At 35.5% G+C, this 19645-nt stretch overlaps 1 protein-coding gene across 7 annotated transcripts in view; it reads right to left on the reverse strand.

Moving 5' to 3' along the window:
* Nucleotides 1–19645, reverse strand: part of DCDC1 (doublecortin domain containing 1) — a 470261-nt gene that overhangs the window by 425887 nt on the left and 24729 nt on the right. For 6 of the 7 annotated variants that reach the window (XM_059875151.1, XM_015474817.3, XM_015474816.3 and 3 more), the window contains exons 2-5: nt 17494–17798; nt 5321–5590; nt 3963–4116; nt 3334–3496 (exon numbers count right to left, since the gene is read on the reverse strand). In XM_059875151.1, coding sequence (XP_059731134.1) covers nt 3334–3496; nt 3963–4116; nt 5321–5590; nt 17494–17645 — 739 coding nt within the window. In that variant the 5' untranslated portion in view covers nt 17646–17798. The remainder of the gene's footprint in view (nt 1–3333; nt 3497–3962; nt 4117–5320; nt 5591–17493; nt 17799–19645) is intronic. The other variant, XM_015474819.3, reaches the window with a different exon arrangement.

Below are 19645 nucleotides of genomic sequence, written 5' to 3' on the forward strand. Positions count from 1 at the left end.
AACTGTGGGGCATGAATCATTTTATATGCTAGGTTTGCATTGCCTACAGCTCCTAGCAGTTCTAAAGGAGCTGAACTCTTTAAATTCCATGAATCTGATGCAAGAATTTTCATTGTGCTATCATGAAGCAGAACATTCAGGAAACTGTGAATAAAACCTAAAATGTATGTTCATGAAACTGAAAACTTTAAAAATGTCCTTTGAAACAATTCATTAACTGTATCTTCATACTTTTAGAGGAATCATTAATAAATTTCAGAATCTTCAAATAGCAGATTACAAGACCTAATAAGACAGTTGGTCTTCATCAATAATCTTCATAAAAATTCTTTCTGCTTTTCCCCCCACACAATCAATCTTTCTGTTTATGCATTCAACTTCAAATGTAAGAATTATTCTAATATTGCATTTCAACAGGGAATGTTTCATGTCAGTCTTGACCCTGGTTTGACCTCTGTATGAAAGCTTTGTGTTTGGAGGTATGTGATGAATAGCTCTCTGGCTTTCTATTAAATCCAGTGCCACTGGTTGTCAACAGTGATGCTCAAAAGGGGTGGTAAAGTATTTAAAAAATCAGAGATGTTCTGCAGGTCTCTTTCTACCTTAGTAAATCTGGAAATAGTTCTAAGGCAATTTTCACTATCTATACTACTTTCCCAAAGAATAAGAATACAATGAAGTATGGAAATACAATTGCCAAAATATACATAGGTTTATTTGGCTTTCCTGTGCCAGAAATAGAGTAAATTTTCATTTGAAGGACCAACGGATTTGGTTTAATTTTTTTTTCTTTAAAATTAGAGATGAAGGAATAACGACAACAAAGAAATCAGATTATAAGTCCCCTTTTTTATTATCTGATCTGGCCTAGGACTGGCACATAGTAGACTTTGAATTGATGTTTGCTGAATGAATGAAAAACAGTATATTAAAATAATGACCATTTACTGACTCTAATGCTTGTTTGTTCATTGTACATAAAACATTCATGCTCATCTGCAAAGATGCAACAGTAACACCAAATTCTGCCAGGTGTTTCCCCTTATTTACCTTTAGAAAGTAGAATTTTCCAACTTCTGAGAATGCCTCCTTACTCTAAATTTATCTACCACTTTCAAAGCTATTCATACATGTTTTATTTTTATGGTAAACTCATAACAAGTTGGCATATTATTGATAATCTATAACATTCATGCAAGAGAGCTCATTTTAACCTGATTTGAAAAAGTACACGTGAATATGTAGGTGAGAATATGTAGGTGATATATATATATATATACACATATATATATGAAATTTCCCCCACCCCTCTCAAGTTATATACACATATATGATAAATTACATATATATATAATAAATTATTTGTGTTTATGTTCTTGTTCTGAAAGAAACCAATATCAGGCTTTAGGCTTATAGGCTTATCTGTGAGCTTAACTTACATGGATGGCTTTTTTCCCATTATACTTAAGTCTTTTTAATGGACATGTGATATGCTAGTCTGTGTCCAAGCTCACCTACAATTTCTTTTCTCAAAAGACAAGGCACATCTGCCACCTGCTCTACTCCGTGTCCCAGCAACAACTGTCGAGCAGCATAAAGATTGATTATCAGTCAAAAACCATTGCACAACACCAGATTTTGGTAGGTTAAGCTTGCTGATCCAGCAAGAGATGGTGTGAAATTTTCAGGAGTGTGTGCCAACATTTTGGTGCTAAAAGAACAGCAGTGCATGTCACAGTGAAACACAGCCAAAGATGTGCAGACAAAGCAGAGAAGTTTTTTTGTTCTAGACTTGGCTTGAAAAGGATAAAAGAGAAAACAAAAAGGAGGAGGAAATCAGTTTGTACATTTAAAAATCATCCACCAGGCTTTGTCATGTGTATAACATGTCATTTTAGGCATTCATGTCCAGATCTTTTAAGAAGCTTAGCTATAAATAATTTTTATATATCTCTTCTAAAATACCAGAATCATAAGAAAGGCAAGTATTTCTTATTAATAAAAATAACCAAGAATCTTAAGGAAGTATTCATTACATATATATCTGAATATAAAAATCACAGAAACATTTACCCACAAAGATTCATGCTTCTATACAAAGATGATTCATGAATACAAAATAAAGGCAGCCATATTTTAAAGTAAAAACAAAATTTGAAAAATATCTGGGTCTACACTACTGCATAGCTTATTTTTACTGAGTATTGTAGCAACAAGTTTCTTTATAAGGACCAAATTACCTTGAACTTTTTATTGAATTCAAGAAATTATTTCTTGATGATCAAGTATTCTTAAAGAGATAGAAATTCTAGTATCATTTTATATAATAACATTAATAGAGGAAGAATTTTCATCACTTCCTCTGTAATGAACTCCAGAATTACTTTTCTTCTATTTATGCAATGACTGCCTAGACTTGCCTTTGGTTCACTGGCTTTATAGCAATTGCAGAAAAAAAATACTTCTAATAAGGTAGAAAAAGCAGAGGGGAATACAGCAGTTAGATACACTGAATTTGTATGGCAAAGTTCTTATGTCATTTAAATGTGATTAGCATACATAGCACTTGATAACAGGCCCTGGGTATGACATACTTGGATAGTGGCATTTTTATTTCTCTCTTAAAACATATTCTTTCTCACTAAAGAAAGAATTTTTTTTTTAGAAAATCTCCACATTTCTAAAATGTTAGAAACAATGGACTTTCTTTTTCTACAAAGAGACCTTTGCTACAAAAGTATGTCTATACATATCACATTATAAATATATAATTTATATTATTATAAAACATGTATATGTTACATATATACATAAAGTATATAAAACACGCTATGGCATTATAAGAATTTTGTTAGGAAAATCATACATATATAAGAATTATGTTCATTACTGGTCACATTTTCAAAATTATGTTTATACCATCTGAAAAAAGATCAAGAGTATAAATGAATAAATGATACTTGAAACTTTGAGCTATTTTCTGAGAGAATAAGTCTAACGAATTATGTCTGTTGAGTGTCACAGAAACTAAACAGTAAATTCAATAATCTCTGATTTAATTTATTATATTTTCACCATTTAACCTCCTGCAGGCTCCCTAATGTCTATTCAGATCTATATTAAATTAAGCACCAATGCTAATGAAGGGCAATAAACGTGGCTGTCAGTGGATTTTTCTTTCATTAAGCACATTATCCTCTTACTGAGCTGTAAATGCGTAAACATTAGTTTTGTTAAACCATGCAAAAAAGACAGGATGAAAATCATTTTTTAATTGCGCCCCTTAAGCAATTTACTGTGTGTAGAAATACAAGTTTTTTTTTTCATTTTTACCTTTAATTTTTTTGAATGGATCTAAAAAGGACTCTCCCGTTGAAACATAAACGTCTGCTTCACGGGGTATGTCTTCAGGTTCGAGGGCTTCAGTGCCGTCTGCCAAGAACACTCGTCGTGCAGCCGTGTTCAGATTCAGCTTTTCTGTGCACTCCTCCAGCAACTAATAGAAAACAAGAGGTAAGGGAAAGCCACTGAGGACAAGGAAAGTAACACATTTCCACTAAGCAAAAAGGTGCAGTGATCAAAACAGAAACTCACTGAGCCACTTGCCAAGTAACTCAGAAACTCCACCAATATGGTTATTTTGTAGCAGTTGAAAATATACAAATAGGTTAATCGCAACACTGAGAATAGTTGATTCTCAAATTCTAGTCCTTGAATGTTCCATCATTCTAATAAGGTTATAAGATATAGTCATTGTACTTGTTTAATTAGATATACTACTTATATATTGATAAAAAATGAATGGAATGCCTGTGAAATCTATGTATATACATATAAGCTACCTAGAGATTCAGATAGCTACAAAGAAAATTTTAAACAATAAATGCCATCTTTCTCACTTTCTATATATAAAAAGAATAAGGGAAGAGATAAAGCACTGAAAACTTTTAGATATTAGTTACCAAGGTAATGGTTGGTACAGTAACTTTGGCAAAGACAGTTCTAGATCCATTTTTATAAGCTGTTACTCTAATCAGTCTGGGTTGAAGTTTGTGTCTTTGAGACAATCTGTGCCAGTTCTGGTCCCACTTAAATTTTGAAGAGAACTCTGCAACTCTAAAGGAAAAAAAACACACAACAATTGGTGCATGTTAATTAGTAAAAAATTTTTATGTAAATATTATCCTGGATATTTTCAACACATATAAGCACTAATGACTGTTCTTAAGTATTCCTCAAAAAAAATTTTTTAATAGAATAAGATTGTCTATATATACACTTAAATATTTTTAAAAATTTAATACATGATAAATTTGCCAAAACTGTTCATGTAAAACATGTATCTCAGAATAAATCATTTTATTTATAAAACATCACAACATTCACTTTAAAAAATTATATATCCCATATTCTAATAGAAAGCAGAAAATAGCAATATGGTCTTAACATCATGAAATAGAAAACAGCTAAGAATTTCCCTTAACTTTTCATGTTTATTAAAGTTATTTGATTTCTTTTTAAAAGATTTGAAATTCAAATACATCATACCAAAGTTTTTATTCTGAAGTTACTTTCATTGCTTTCATTTCAAATTGCTTGGGGGCAGTAAGAGAAGGTTTCTAAGTTTGCTTTCAGTCAAAACTAGTTTCAATCCTTATTTTTTTCTCAGCAAAAGTACATGGTAAATGACTAACATGTTCTACTTTTACCTGAGTTCTCTAACTTTTCCTGTTAATTCTTAATGCCACATTTGCATAGTAAACATTTTAAAGTAAAAACGTGAGGCAAATTAAAAGCACAGTATATCCACCTATTTGAATATATGAAAATAATGTGAATATGAATATCTTAGTTTGATTTTTATTTTTATCAACATTTTCTTCTATCCATAAACTCGTAGGTTAACAGATTATAAGAATCTTGATGTGAAAATGTATACACAAAATGCTGTTATAACAAGTTCATTTCAATTTGATTTTATTTCAAATATTGTTTAAATATCAAAAGTATGCATTTCTATTTTTAAGCAAATATCTGGTAAGCCAAGATATTCATGGTCTTAGCCTGATTCAGCTTCAACTATTCCTTTCAGAGTTAATATTATCCAGGCTCACGTATATCTCATTTTTTTCCACAAATATAATTAGCAACATTCTACTCAGGTGCTTTCAAAGAAAAAAGGAAACAAAAGCAGAAACAAAACCCCTAGAGATGTGTTACATTTTAATGTTTGAAATAGTCAACTGAATCATTATAAATTCTGCTCAAAGGAAAAGGTTTCAACAGTCAGGTAAAAAGAACAGAGAACCACTTTGATTACCTCAGTTGACCCACTGGAGCACTGACAGGTCTGTTTCTCTTGGATGCTGATATAAAACAAGAATTGTTTTTACTGTTTGATTTGTAGCTATCTGGGTCTGATATTTCATCATGGCTATGATCTGATGCTGTTTGATGTGTGGAGCAATCTTGAAGTCCTGACCCTTCTGATACTGCCGCTGAATGCAAAAGTCTGTTGGGGCCAAACTGAGGCTGCAAATACTCTTCAGTAGTTTTATTAACTGCTTTTGCCTGGGATGACATAAACTCCCTGAAAGAAACAATGCGAGAAAGAATACAGTGAACTGATGTGTAACCACTTGTTAACAACTAACACATAATAACTAGTTGTGTGCTATGTGCCAGACAAAACACTACACGCTTAGCCAGTATTTTGCTTAACCTTTACTATATCCCTGGGAACTGAGTGACATTTTTATCCCACTTTACAGATTAAAAAAGTTGTGTCTCAGAGAGGCTAATTAACTTGGCCATGCTCACATAATCTGTAGTTGTAGCTCACATAATCTAGGAAAGAACTTGAACTTGAGATGTCCTAAAATAAAATACACATTCATAAACATTAAACTTATTTAAACTAAAGAAGAAAAAGTATGTAATGCTTGAATCAGTGTTGAGTAACATTTTAAAACTCTTACATTCATTCATTAAACACTAGTACTCTGCTAAATATTAAGAAATTATAAAAATTAAAGAGATGTGGCTCCTACTCTCAAGAGAACTTGCAAACTATCCCCTAATAAAGAGAGAATATACGTTAAATAAACTGCTTAGAACTCTAGATGTATATTAACTTTAAATGCAGAAAGAATTCCTTGAAGGCAAACTTTTGTGGGTTGGTGGCTCGTACTCTCAAAAGAACTTGCAAACTATCCCCTAATAAAGAGAGAATATATGTTAGATAAACTGCTTAGAACTCTGGGTGTATATAAACTTTAAGTGCAGAAAGAATTCCTTGAAGGCAAACTTTTGTGGATTGGAGTAAAGTTGCAGTAAAGCACCATCTGGGAAGCCCCTCTTATTGCCTAACCTATCTCTATCCTCCTCCTCCTCATTCCTCATGACTTCTGCTAATATCCTCTACATGTCTCATTTCTATACCACACGACTTTCTGCAGACTCTGTATGATACATTCAATTCCCTCAAAAGTTTAATTTCATCACTACCCCTGTTGGGTAGAACTCTCAAGCTGGGCAACTTCATAAGCTACTGGAAAACCTGTGGATGAGAAAGGACTCATCGGTGGCCCTGGAACAAGGACAGCAAGATAATAAGGTACACAGGAGATTAGAGTAAGATGGGTATCAGGTGCCTCCCAAAAGAGGAAAACATAACTGGCAGGGACTTACATGGCCTGTTCTGAGTGAGAGGAGCAAGGACACTATCAAGTTGATTGATTGAAAAAGTACTCACTAAAATGTATCACACAATTTAAATTACTAGAGTAATGAGAGGCTAGAGTCCATGGGACCGCAAAGAGTTGGATACGACTTGAGTGGCTGAGCACATATTATCCTCCAGACAATGCAAGAACCTTAGAACGTATCACATCCATTTACTGCTGCTTCCTCAAGCTGGTCATCAATAATTTTTAATTCCATTTTTCATGGATAGGTGCATTTATCTTTCACAGCTCCTGGTTTATGTAGGGAACTTAACTTCAAAATTCTGCCTGCATGAGTTTGAGGCTTTGCAGCCTGTGCTATGATTCTTATGAATTATTACATAATTTTTTATTATAATTTCTATGAAGATCTACATCTTGTTATTTCTCTTAAGATACAAGTTTTGATAAGATCTATACTTGTTAGCTATCTTTTTTAAAATTTGATAAATTATATCACAGTTTTCTTGGACTTTCTTTTTTCCCAACTAGAAAATTCCCACTAGGAATTCCATGTGGATTTTTAAACTAGTTGTTTTATGAAATGAAAAAATAACCTTTAACCAAAAAAAAAAGAAAAAATAACATTTATCAAAAAAAACACACAAAACCTCATTTTTGTCTTATTTACTGTAGAGGCTTCCTACCACATTCTAGAACATAGGCTCATTTTATAACCAGATCTTCTTTTTGAACTTTCTATGTCAGGATTATTATCTTGCCCTAAGTCTATGATATGTCTCTACTGTGAATCTTTCATTATATCTGTAGGTAATTCATATATACACATATTTCAAGAAGCTTTTTCTTCAATAAGACTTCTACGCCACCTCCCTGAATAAAAATGTACTTTCTTCCTATACATGTGCCCTGGTAGGTTTGATAGCTGGGACCACTAAATCTCATTTATCCTTTCCTACCATCTAAAATGCTAGACTTCAATTTCTGTCAAGTATTCCAATTCATCATTGTATTATTTACTCTTTCATCAGTGGTAAAAACAATCTTTACCTCTGATACAGAGCATTTTTTCCAGCCTGAATTCTAAAATCTACTATATTAGATTGACACAAGAATATCAATCATACTACTTAAGAATACACCTTCTTAAGAACTACTTCTGTATCTATCTTTATACCTATCTGTCTATATTAGTTTTCTACTCCTATGCAACAAATGGCTTAAAACAACACCTATTTATAATAGCACAGCTTCGTTCCATGTGTCAGAAGTCTGGGCAAAGCATAGCAGGAATCTGTGCTCAGGATCTCATAGGCTGAAATGAAGGTGTCAGCTGGGGCTGCAGTCTTATCTGATGCTGAGGATCTTCTTCCAAACTCATTCAGGTTTTGCCAGAATTCACTTCCTTACAGTTAAAACAACTCATAGTTACTATCATCTTCTTTGAAGCCAGAGGAATTCATCTTTCTTTTCTGTCTCTGATCTCTAAACTCTCATTTAAGAGTAGATCTGATTAAGTTAGGCCCATCCAGGATAATCTCCCATTTGATTAACTCAAAGACAACTGATTATATACCCTAACTACATCTGAAAAAATCTTTGCCATATAATGTAACATATTCATAGGAGTGACATTCTGTCATAGTCACAATCCTACCCACACCCAAGAGGAGAGAATTACACCAGGCATATTTACCAGTGGGTGGGAATCTTGGGGACCCATATTGAATTTCTGTGTAACACACTAGCTATACAATTATGCAGTTTTGATTACTCAATTTTTATACCAAATTTAGATCCAGATATTTTCTTTTCCAGAAGATTAAAATGCAACTATTTAAGATTAAATTTTGTCATCATTAAAAACTGAGATTATTTAAAAGAATGTACCACTGATTCTGATGGCAAATGCAAAGAGGAACTTAAAAGTGCTTTGAGAAGTGGCATTGTCATTAGAATAAATTACTACTTCCTAAAGTAGTAAATGGGGGGAGGTATTCATTTGGATGAGAATATCCTGGTATTTTATTTTATGTACATGTGCACTCAGTCACGACTGACTCTGCGATCCATGGACTGTAGCCTGACAGGCTCCTCTGTCCATGGGATTTTCCAGGCAAAAATACTGGAGTGGGTTGGCATACCCTCCTCCAGGGGATCTTCCTGACCCAGGATGGAACCCTCCTCTCTTGCGTCTCCTGCATTAGCAGGCAGATTCTTTACCACTGAGCCACCAGGGAATCCCAATATCCTGGTATGTTTCCATTAACAATATCGACTACACCATTTCTGAGTTAGTTTAACGTCAGTTATTGGAAAAAGATTATTTCTTTTAGCAATTTGAATAATTGTTTAGAAATTTAGTCATAAAAAACAAATGTGGTTTTATAGGTCTGCATGTGTGCTTAGTCACTCGGTCATGTTCCTCTCTTTGTGATCCATGGACTGTAGCCTGCCACGCTCTTCAGTCCATGATATTTTCCAGGCAAAAATACTGGAGTGGGTTGTCATTTCGTCCTCCAGATGATCCTGCTGACCCAGGGATCGAACCCAAGTGTCCCACAGCTCCTTCACTGGCAGGCAGATTCTTAACCAATGAGCTACCTGGGAAGCCTTTGTAAGTCTAAATGTATGCAAACTATGTAAATATTTAAGAATGCTATGTTTGCTTATAGTAAGATTAGTAAAAACATGTCAAAATTTAACAGTATGGATAAAAACTATTGGTTAAAAACTTTAGGTTATTGAATCTTTTAAACAATTTCTACATATGATATAATAGATATGATAAATCACAGAACTACAAAGCTGGTAGGCACATTAATAGATTAACTAAGCTTTCATTCTTTTCTGAAACAGTATAATACTATACATAAAGGTTTTCTATTACAGTCAAAAAGATCATTAGGGATGGATCTTAAACACTGTGGAATTGACAACCCTCTTAATGTCTCAGTGAAATTTGCTCAGTTGTGTCCAACTCTTTGTGACCCCATGGACTATACAGTCCACAGAATACTCGAGTGGGTAGCCTTTCCCTTCTCCAGGGGATCTTCCTAACCAGGGATTGAACCCAGGTCTCCCACATTGCAGGCTGATTCTTTACCAGCTGAACCACAAATATTTAATTATGCTTTACTCTCTGTGGTTTCCATTAAATCTAATTTACAACTTTTGTTTCACAAAGCAACAACTAAGTAAAGATGTGAGGTCTAAAAGTACAACAAAATATGCCCAGGGAGGAGTCTAGAAAAAGCAGATAAATAGACCAGATAATACTTAATGGCAGGATTCTAGTTTTGGCAAGAGCAATCTTCCTTCTCATTTCCTCTATTTAATAGCATCAGTAACTCTTAGCAGTTTTTTTAATAGCAACTTGAAGAAAACTTCTACTAATGTCATGCTTGCTGCTGTTGTTGTTTAGTTGCTAAGTCGTGTCTGACTCTTTTGCGACCTGCCTGGCTCCTCTGTCCATGGGATTTCCCAATACTAGAGTAGGTTTCCATTTCTTCTCCAGGGGATCTTCCTAACCCAGGGATCTAACCCATGTCTCCTGCTTGGCAGGCGGATTCCTTACCATCTGAGCCATCGGGGAAGCCCACTGCTCCCCTGTAATATCCTTACAATATCCCTCAGCTATGACTGCAGCACATTGTCTTCCATAGTTCTTACATGTATGCCTTTTTGCCAGTGCTATTCACTCAGCTGATCTATATTCAGTATTGTATATCCTTCAATTAGTATTTTTAAAAATATTTATTTATCTGACTGCACTGGGTCTTGGTTGCAGCACATGGGATCTTTGATGTTCACTGCAACATGCGGTATCTTTAGTAGCATGTGAACTCTTAGTTGCAGTACATGCGATCTAGTTCTCTGACCAGGAATCAAACTCAGGCCCCCTGAATTGGGAACATGGAGTCTTAGCCACTGGACCACCAGGGAAGTCTCTCAATCAGTAAGTATTTAATAAATATTAATTGAACTCAGTGTTTACATTTTCTAAAACCCCTTCCATAATAACAATAATTGTCTAGTGGAAAAGAGAAATGTCATACACATAGTCATGCATATAAATTTACAATAACTGTGATTAGTACTGTGAAGGAAAAGTCTTGGTTATTAACATGAAGAAGTTCAGGGGTTAGGATATAGAGAAAAATCTCCACAAATCTGTACAAGCTGATAGGACATACGTGAGGGATTAACCCCAATAGATCCTAGTCATTCCTTATTTCAAATCATTCTGCCAGGTCCTGTACAAGAACTGATATACTTTTTGCATACTGATATCTTTACTTTGTGATTTATTACGTGATTTCAGATGATTTCATATCCCGTTCTGCAAGGGTAAAAACCTTGTTTTATCTCTTTACTGCCACTGGAACTCAACTAATGATTGATATGCAAGAATTTTTCTTTGATAATTATGACATCATGAAAAAATGTATCACCAAAATTCCATTGATAAGAAACATATACAATTTAAAAAGTAAAATATAATTAAGCCAAAAGTCAAAACTATGTCATGTAACACTGATTATCCAAGGGTCTTTTCTCCATTTTTCCTTTGATGAAAAGCCTCAGTTATGTTTGAATAGTCACCCTCTTTGTATGTCCATGGAAGGCATCCCCTGATAGCTGCAGTGAGTAAATATTCAGTGGTCTGACACCAGTGATGCTAATTCCATTTCCCTTGCATGATGGGTTACTTAAGCAGCCTGTGATCCAATTTTGGCCAATGAGAAATGAGTAGAAGCGTTCTGGAGAAAGGTTTTTGCACTAATAAAAAAGAGATATAAATAATCAAATACCTATCCTCTTTAGTCAGAAATTGTCTAGTGAGCATCTAGTGAGCATATGATGAGCCTTCCCAGTAAGAGGATTCAAACCCAAGGATCTAGCCAATTATGAGGATGGTTCAGGGAAAGATATAAAGGGTCAAGTTCTTTGATACTCCTGCTGCAGCACTGAACAAACCCTAGAATTGGCCCTCTTTCTGAAGTTCCTGTTACATGAGATAGTGACTGTCCAGTTTTAAAGTCACTTTCTGCTGAATTTCCCATTACTCTGCTAATAGTAGCCTAACGTATACAATGAACTTTCTAATCACATTTGCTTCACTGTTAGCTTTATTCAAAATCTTTACTGATTTTGAATGTTTTATGATAGGCTAAAATATAAACTAATACGGTATTTTCTTTAAAATGTGACTTTTATTTTATCAAGAACACTTCACCAGAAATTTCAGCATAAGCATAAAATGACATGGAGGTTTTCCCCTGATTTTGAAACACAAAGCATCCTTGGTGAGTTTAGATTTCTATGGCAGAAATCTGCATGTGGCTAATAATTCTATTCATAAGCAGGAAGTGTGGCTACTTTGACAGATCATGGCTCAATAACAAGCATGCAGGTCTAAGTTATCACACAGTTTGGATGTGAATTCAACAGCAGGATAATGACAGTTGCCAAGGATTTGTGCTTGCTGTCGCTTCATACCAGTGTTGCCTGTCAAAATGTCTCTTTTTCTCATACAGAAGCCATAGAATTTTTATGGATAGCAATTACTTGCAATGTACAATGAAGTACATCAAATCTAACAACCACTCTTTAGCCCCTCATTATTTGGTAGTCTCTTTGTTAAATGTAGTCAACCATTTTCATCTAAATTATTTATTTATACTGTATATTTGACAAGCATATATTTCTCGCTTTATATTCTTATGGCATTTAAACCTTCCTGAAGAGTTATGGGGTTTTTTTTTCCTTAATATTGTCATTTGTAAAACTTGTCTTTATCCTATTATCATTTTAACCATAATTAAACTCTCTAATTAGAATAAATACAAATAAGAAAATGTAAACATAAAGGAAAATGACCTTAGGTATATTTAACAAGAAATCACCAACTTAAATACTGGATGCAACAGATAAAATAACCCCACATATGTTTGGTGCATGGAAACTTGTACAAAATGTGGAGTACACAAAGCACAAAGATTTCATTACTTGTCATTCTACCTTTCCCCCAGTTGAAGAAACAAATAACCTCTAAAGACATAAACACCTTTCTACAATTACTAGGTAAAATGTAATTTAAACATCATGGAAAGTGAATAATAAAAGTGGCAATAATAAATGTGAATAATTTCCGCCAAATTTTATTTTGAATACCAGAAGAAAATATAATTCTAGTTTGACCTAGAAATATTGGTAAAGATACCTTGATTGCAGTGCAATTTTCAATTATTTTATAGCACAGTAAGCCCAATTTTTACTTGTAGCTCAATTACTGAATAATAACTAATGTATTATGTTCAAATTACACGTATATCCTAAAGGAGATATTAAACGTTTGTTAAATTGAACTTTCTTGCTTTTGTAGAAGGAAATGTAAAAAAGAAAAACAATTTATACAATTTGTAAAGGACTCATCTGAGTACAGGATCAGGGCACAAATTATCCCACTCAAAGGAAAAAATGAATATTAGTTCTGCTTGTGCCAAAGTACAAAGGAATAAAAATAAAGTACATCTTAAATCTAAAATTGGGGGAGATTATAGAAATATAAGGATTTTCCAGAGGAAATGCAACTTTTTAAAAAGAAATGATATAGTCTTTTAACATTTTTTAAAGTATAGCTCAGTCAGTAAAGAATCTGCCTGCAATGCAGGAGACCTGGGTTTGATTCCTAGGTTGGGAAGATCCCCTGGAGAAGGAAATGGCAGCCTACTCCAGTTTCTTGCCAGGAGAATCCCATGGACAGAGGAGCCTGGTAGGCTGCAGTCTATGGGGTCTCAAGAGTCGGACACGACTTAAGACTAAACCACTGACACCACCAATATATTAATGTCTGGATCTGCAGAGTTTTTTTTTAAGACTTTAAGGAAAAATCTGACAAAAGTTTTGAATTAGGAAAAGTGTAATTTGTTGGGCAATGGAGGTTGAAAACAGTGGAGGTGTTGCCTTGCTGGTGCCTTGCTGTCCCTAGAAAAGGTGACATAACCAAATACTTATATTTCAAAAAGAGCCTAAGACTCATTCCAATTCAAAATAGCCAAGATAACTAAAATGACATAAAAAAGTGAGTGACTAGATTAAGCACTGCTGGTCTCCTTGAAAGCAAGATTTGTCTGTGAATCAGCAACCAGATAATCTATAATAAGAAGTTGTTGGCAATTCACTTTTAAAACTGATTTAAGTCATAATATAATATACTAACAATAATTTGTCCTCTGGGGAGCTAAAAGAGTTGATATTACACTTAGTTGCAAGCAGGATTAAAAAAAAACAACACTACAACATTCTATTATAAAAATCATGAAATTACACTCTTAGATGACCATCACCTAAAAATTATTAAAATATATGTGGGATAGAAAGAGATATTAACTATCTAGACCATTCTGTTAGTTTTGTGATATACAATTTTGGGACTTCCCTGGCAGTCAGTTTTTAAGACTTCACTTTCCAATGCAGGAGATGCAGGTTAAATCCTTGGTTGGGGAGTTAAGATCCCACAAGCCTCACAGCCAAAACAGCAAGACATAAAACAGAAGCAATACCATAAACTAATTCAATGAAGACTTTAAAAATGATCTACATAAAAAAAATCTTTTAAAAATGCAATTTTAATTTGGAAATTGTCCCCTTTTAGCATTCAGAGACACCTTCCACAAATAGAGCAGAACTGCCCCTAGATACCTATTACCAATAAATAATTGATTCTGCTTCATGCTTCAAAGGTTGATACCCTGTACCAGGTCACCTGGGAATGCATCAGACTACAGCTGGGTAGGAAAGGTTCCCTATCATTTGCTTTCCTTGAAGTAACCACAAGAATGAAGCTAGACTTCTCCAGTCATCTGACCTTTTGGTGGCAAGTCATAAAATGGGAGGATCAGTCCTTCTTGGGCACGATATATTGAACTCACACTATTGATGATTAGTTTTCTTTTCGGGGGGAAGGGAAGGCTCCTGGCACAGCAGTTTTTCCTTTGTTACAAACAAATATAATAGAATGACAGAGGCAAACCATTGTAAGAACACAAGAAAGAGAGAAAAGAAGGATAAGGTAAATGCAATAAAAAGTAAATTAATACCACAGATAATAACATGAGAATAATGTGATTCATCACTGCATGGTTACAAAGACTGGATTTAATGTGGGCAGGTTTTGTAAAAACGTACAATGTTTTTAGTGAAGAAAAGCACAGTCTCTGTTATATAAGTAAAGGAACAACAAATTGACTATACTTTAATAATTATTTCTCATAAAGGATCAAAAAGATGGTGGAATAAAGGTGGCAAGGGAAAAAGGGATGAGACAAAAGAAGTTTTAACCTCAATGGGGGGAAACGTCTTTACTCGGAGAAAATTGCCTCTCTTTGATAATCATATTACTGCCAATGGATCTTAGATTACCATTAGCCTTTATGAACTTGACCCTTCAGGTTGAAACTCATCATTTTCTTTTTCATAAAAGTAAAGGGCCTCCGGGCATTGTCTTTGACTTTCTGTTCAATTGTCAAGAAGAGGGTTACTTCTAGGTATATCATATTCAAAGTTGACGGTAACAGACAATGGTGATAGAAAAGAAGTTACTGCTATTGCTGCTGCTAAGTTGCTTCAGTCGTGTCCAACTCTGTGCGACCCCATAGACGGCAGCCCACCAGGCTCCCTCGTCCCTGGGATTCTCCAGGCAAGAACACTGGAGTGGGTTGCCATTTCCTTCTCCAATGCACGAAAGTGAAAAGTGAAAATGAAGTCTCTCAGTCGTGTCCAACTCTTAGCGACCCCATGGACTGCAGCCCACCAGGCTCCTCCGTCCATGGGATTTTCCAGGCAAGAGTACTAGAGTGGGGTGCCATCGCCTTCTCTGAAAAGAAGTTAGGATCCAGACGAAGAAATAGAAGTACAATGAAACAAACTATAAGAAAAAGGTGGTAGGAAAAGTGTAATACAAAAAAACAAATAAAACAAAAGTTAGAGATTCAGACAAAGAATGGAAAGAAACTGAACAAATAAAATTACAAGCTCTATAAAAGATATCACAAAAGACAGAATAAAAAGTAAACCTATTACTATTTTGGAAAGGGAACTTGGTAAAAATAAATTCTAAAGGCAATTTTAAAATGTGCAAACACACATTAGCATTGGCAATTGTATAAAGGACTACTTAAAAATCCTATTTAGAAACTTTTTTCCGTTGTTTTACTGGGAGGAACACTATCATGAGAAATCTACATCTCCACAACATAAGCACTGGGTAATGATTTCCTAAAATTATCTGGCCATGTAGCTGGCACACTGCGTCAGTGATCTCATACATTGCTAACATGCGCTCACAGCTTAGAGGAATAGGGCAAAACGAAGGTTAGCTGAAAATCTATATTTCACTTTCACCTAAAAACTTAGTGACAGACTAAAAAAAAAAACAATCAAACTCTTCAAAGACATAAACAGGGGACATCATATCTAAGGAGATTAACACAATCCCTAATTTAAGAATACTTTCTTCAATATTTTTATAATCTACATTTCCTTTTAAACATAAAAACTATGGTATTACATTTAGCCAGACAATAGTTTATCAATACCTAACAGATACTCTTTTGTTCTTTTACTTCCTTTTTTATTTTTTTAATCTTTATTTGGCTGCACCAGGTCTTATTTATGGTGGGACCTTTTTTTTTCCCCTAAGTTGCAGCAAGTGGGATCTAGTTCCCCGACCAGGGATTGAACTCAAGCTCCCTGCACCGGGAGCATGGAGTCTTAGCCACTGGACTACCAGGAAAGTCTCTGTTCTTCTACTTTCTAATTGAGAAAAAAAAACACAGGGAAAATATCTCTGTCTCCTCTGCTTTATATTTCTTAGAAGTGTGGTAGAGTATTGTAGTTAAGAGTTTCATCTGTGGAGTTAGAGCTATCTGGGTTCAAACTTAACCTTTTCTACTTACCCTGGTGGCTCAGACTGTAAAGAATCTGCCTGCAATGAAGGACACCTGGGTCCAATCCCTGGGTCAGGAAGATCCCCTGGAGAAGGAAATGGCAACCCACTCCAGTATTCCTGCCTGGAGAATCCTATGGACAAGGACTCTGGCAGGCTACAGTCCATGGGGTTGCAAAAAATCAGACAGGACTGAGCCACTCACACACTTTCTTTACCTACCAGCTGTGTGATATTAATTAACCTCTCTAGGTCTTTGTTTCCTCATACATAAAATGGAGACGACTAAAATACTGTCTGCCTTACATTCCTCTCAAAGTTGTTTGGAGAAGTAAATACATATAGTACAGGTTAAGCACTTAGCATAGTGACAGCTGCTGCTGCTGCTGCATCACTTCAGTTGTGTCCAACTGTGTGTGACCCCATAGATGGCAGCCCACCAGGCTCCCCTGTCCCTGGGATTCTCCAGGCAACAGTACTGGAGTGGGCTGCCGTTGCCTTCTCCGAGCATGATGACTGGCAAATAGTAAATACTGCCCGCCTTGCCATTACTGTTATCATCACTATCCTACCTGTCCAAGTCAGGCTCCAGGAATAATTTATGTTTACTGTATCATCTATCTTTTTCATTCCCATAAAATAGGGGGAAAAAAACAAACAAAAGGAAGGGTTCTAACCTAGGCAACAACCTTGGCAGCCCATCACATCTCCAAATTTTTATTGATACAGTCTTTACTAAATACAGAGAATTTACATAAAAGAGCTAACATTTAAAGCACTATTACCCCATCAGAATTGCTTAAGCTGCTGAAATAATAATAAGTAATACAAAAAGTTTAAGTTGCTGCTTCTTACCTTGGCAAGCCATTTGAAATATATTTGTAAGTTGACTGAATGGTATCCCCATTGAAGGTGTCTTCAGGATTGCTTTGCTGTGATATGTCTGTGACTTTAGTCAAGGGTGATAAAGGAGACTGACAAAGTACCACTTTGTGGTCTTCTGTCATTTTCAGCTCAAACTGAGGAAGAATGTTATTTAACGTAAAATGTAAAATCCTCCTGGATTATCAGTTGAGGCTGGGCATTAATCACAATGTACTTCCCATTATGTAGTGGTTGCTAAATGTGAAATCTCACTAGAAATGAGCAGAGAAGATAACCTAAAGGAAGACAAAAACATGAATCTAAGTCTTTGATAAGTGCAATACTATTTAAGAAAAAATGATAATTTTTTGCAAAGTATTTTAATTTTGCTATTTGCTAAAACATCGCTAGAGGAACCAGAGATCAAATTGCCAACATCATTAAAAAGGCAAGAGAGTTCACATCTATTTCTGCTTTATTTACTATGTCAAATCCTTTGACTGTACGGATCACAATAAACTGTGGACAATTCTGAAAGAGATGGGAATACCAGACCATCTGAACTGCCTCTTGAGAAACCTGTATGCAGGCCAGGAAGCAACAGTTAGAACTGGACATGGAACAACAGACTGGTTCCAAATAGGAAAAGGAGTATGTCAAGGCTGTATATTGTCACCCTGCTTATTTAACTTATATGCAGAGTACGTCATGAGAAACGTTGAGCTGAAGGAAGCACAAGCTGGAATCAAGATTGCCAGAAGAAATATCAATAACCTCAGATATGCAGATGACACCACCCTGATGGCAGAAAGTGAAGAAGAATTAAAGAGCCTCTTGATGAAAGTGAAAGAGGAGAGTGAAAAAGTTGGCTTAAGGCTCAACATTCAGAAAACGAAGATCACGGCATCTGGTCGCATCACTTCATGGCAAATAGATGGGGAAACAGTGGAAACAGTGGATGACTTTATTTTTGGGGGGAGAATACACAGAAGAACTGTACGAAAAAGAGCTTCACGACCCAGATAATCATGATGGTGTGATCACTCACCTAGAGCCAGACATCCTGGAATGTGAAGTCAAGTGGGCCTTAGAAAGCATCAGTACGAACAAAGATAGTGGAGGTGATGGAACTGCAGTTGAGCTATTTCAAATACTGAAAGATGATGTTGTGAAAGTGCTGCACTCAATATGCCAGCAAATTTGGAAAACTCAGCAGTAGCCCCAGGACTGGAAAAGGTCAGTTTTCATTCCAATCCCAAAGAAAGGCAATGCCAAAGAATGCTCAAACTACCGCACAATTGCACTCATCTCACACACTAGTAAAGTAATGCTCAAAATTCTCCAAGCCAGGCTTCAGCAATACGTGAACCGTGAACTTCCTGATGTTCAAGCTGGTTTCAGAAAAGGCAGAGGAACCAGAGATCAAATTGCCAACATCTGCTGGATCATGGAAAAAGCAAGAGAGTTCCAGAAAAGCATCTACTTCTGCTTTATTGACTATGCCAAAGCCTTTGACTGTGTGGATCACAATAAATTGTGGAAAATTCTGAAAGAGATGGGAATACCAGACCACCTGATCTGCCTCTTGAGAAATCTGTATGCAGGTCAGGAAGCAACAGTTAGAACTGGACATGGAGCAACAGACTGGTTCCAAATAGGAAAAGGAGTACATCAAGGCTCTATATTGTCACCCTGCTTATTTAACTTATGTACAGAGTACATCATGAGAAATGCTGGGCTGGAAGAAGCACAATTGGAATCAAGATTGCCGGGAGAAATATCAATCACCTCAGATATGCAGATGACACCACCCTGATGGCAGAAAGTGAAGAGGAACTCAAAAGCCTCTTGATGAAATGAAAGTGGAGAGTGAAAAAGTTGGCTTAAAGCTCAACATTCAGAAAATGAAGATCATGTCTTCCGGTCCCATCACTTCATGGGAAATAGATGGGGAAACAGTGGAACCAGTGTCAGACTTTATTTTTTGGGGATCCAAAATCACTGCAGATGGTGACTACAGCCATGAAATTATAAGACGCTTACTCCTTGGAAGAAAAGTTATGACCAACCTAGATAGCATATTCAAAAGCAGAGACATTACTTTGCCAACAAAGGTTCATCTAGTCAAGGCTATGGGTTTTCC

This window comes from Bos taurus, chromosome 15 (genome assembly GCF_002263795.3).
Source record: "Bos taurus isolate L1 Dominette 01449 registration number 42190680 breed Hereford chromosome 15, ARS-UCD2.0, whole genome shotgun sequence".
NCBI lineage: Eukaryota > Metazoa > Chordata > Mammalia > Artiodactyla > Bovidae > Bos > Bos taurus.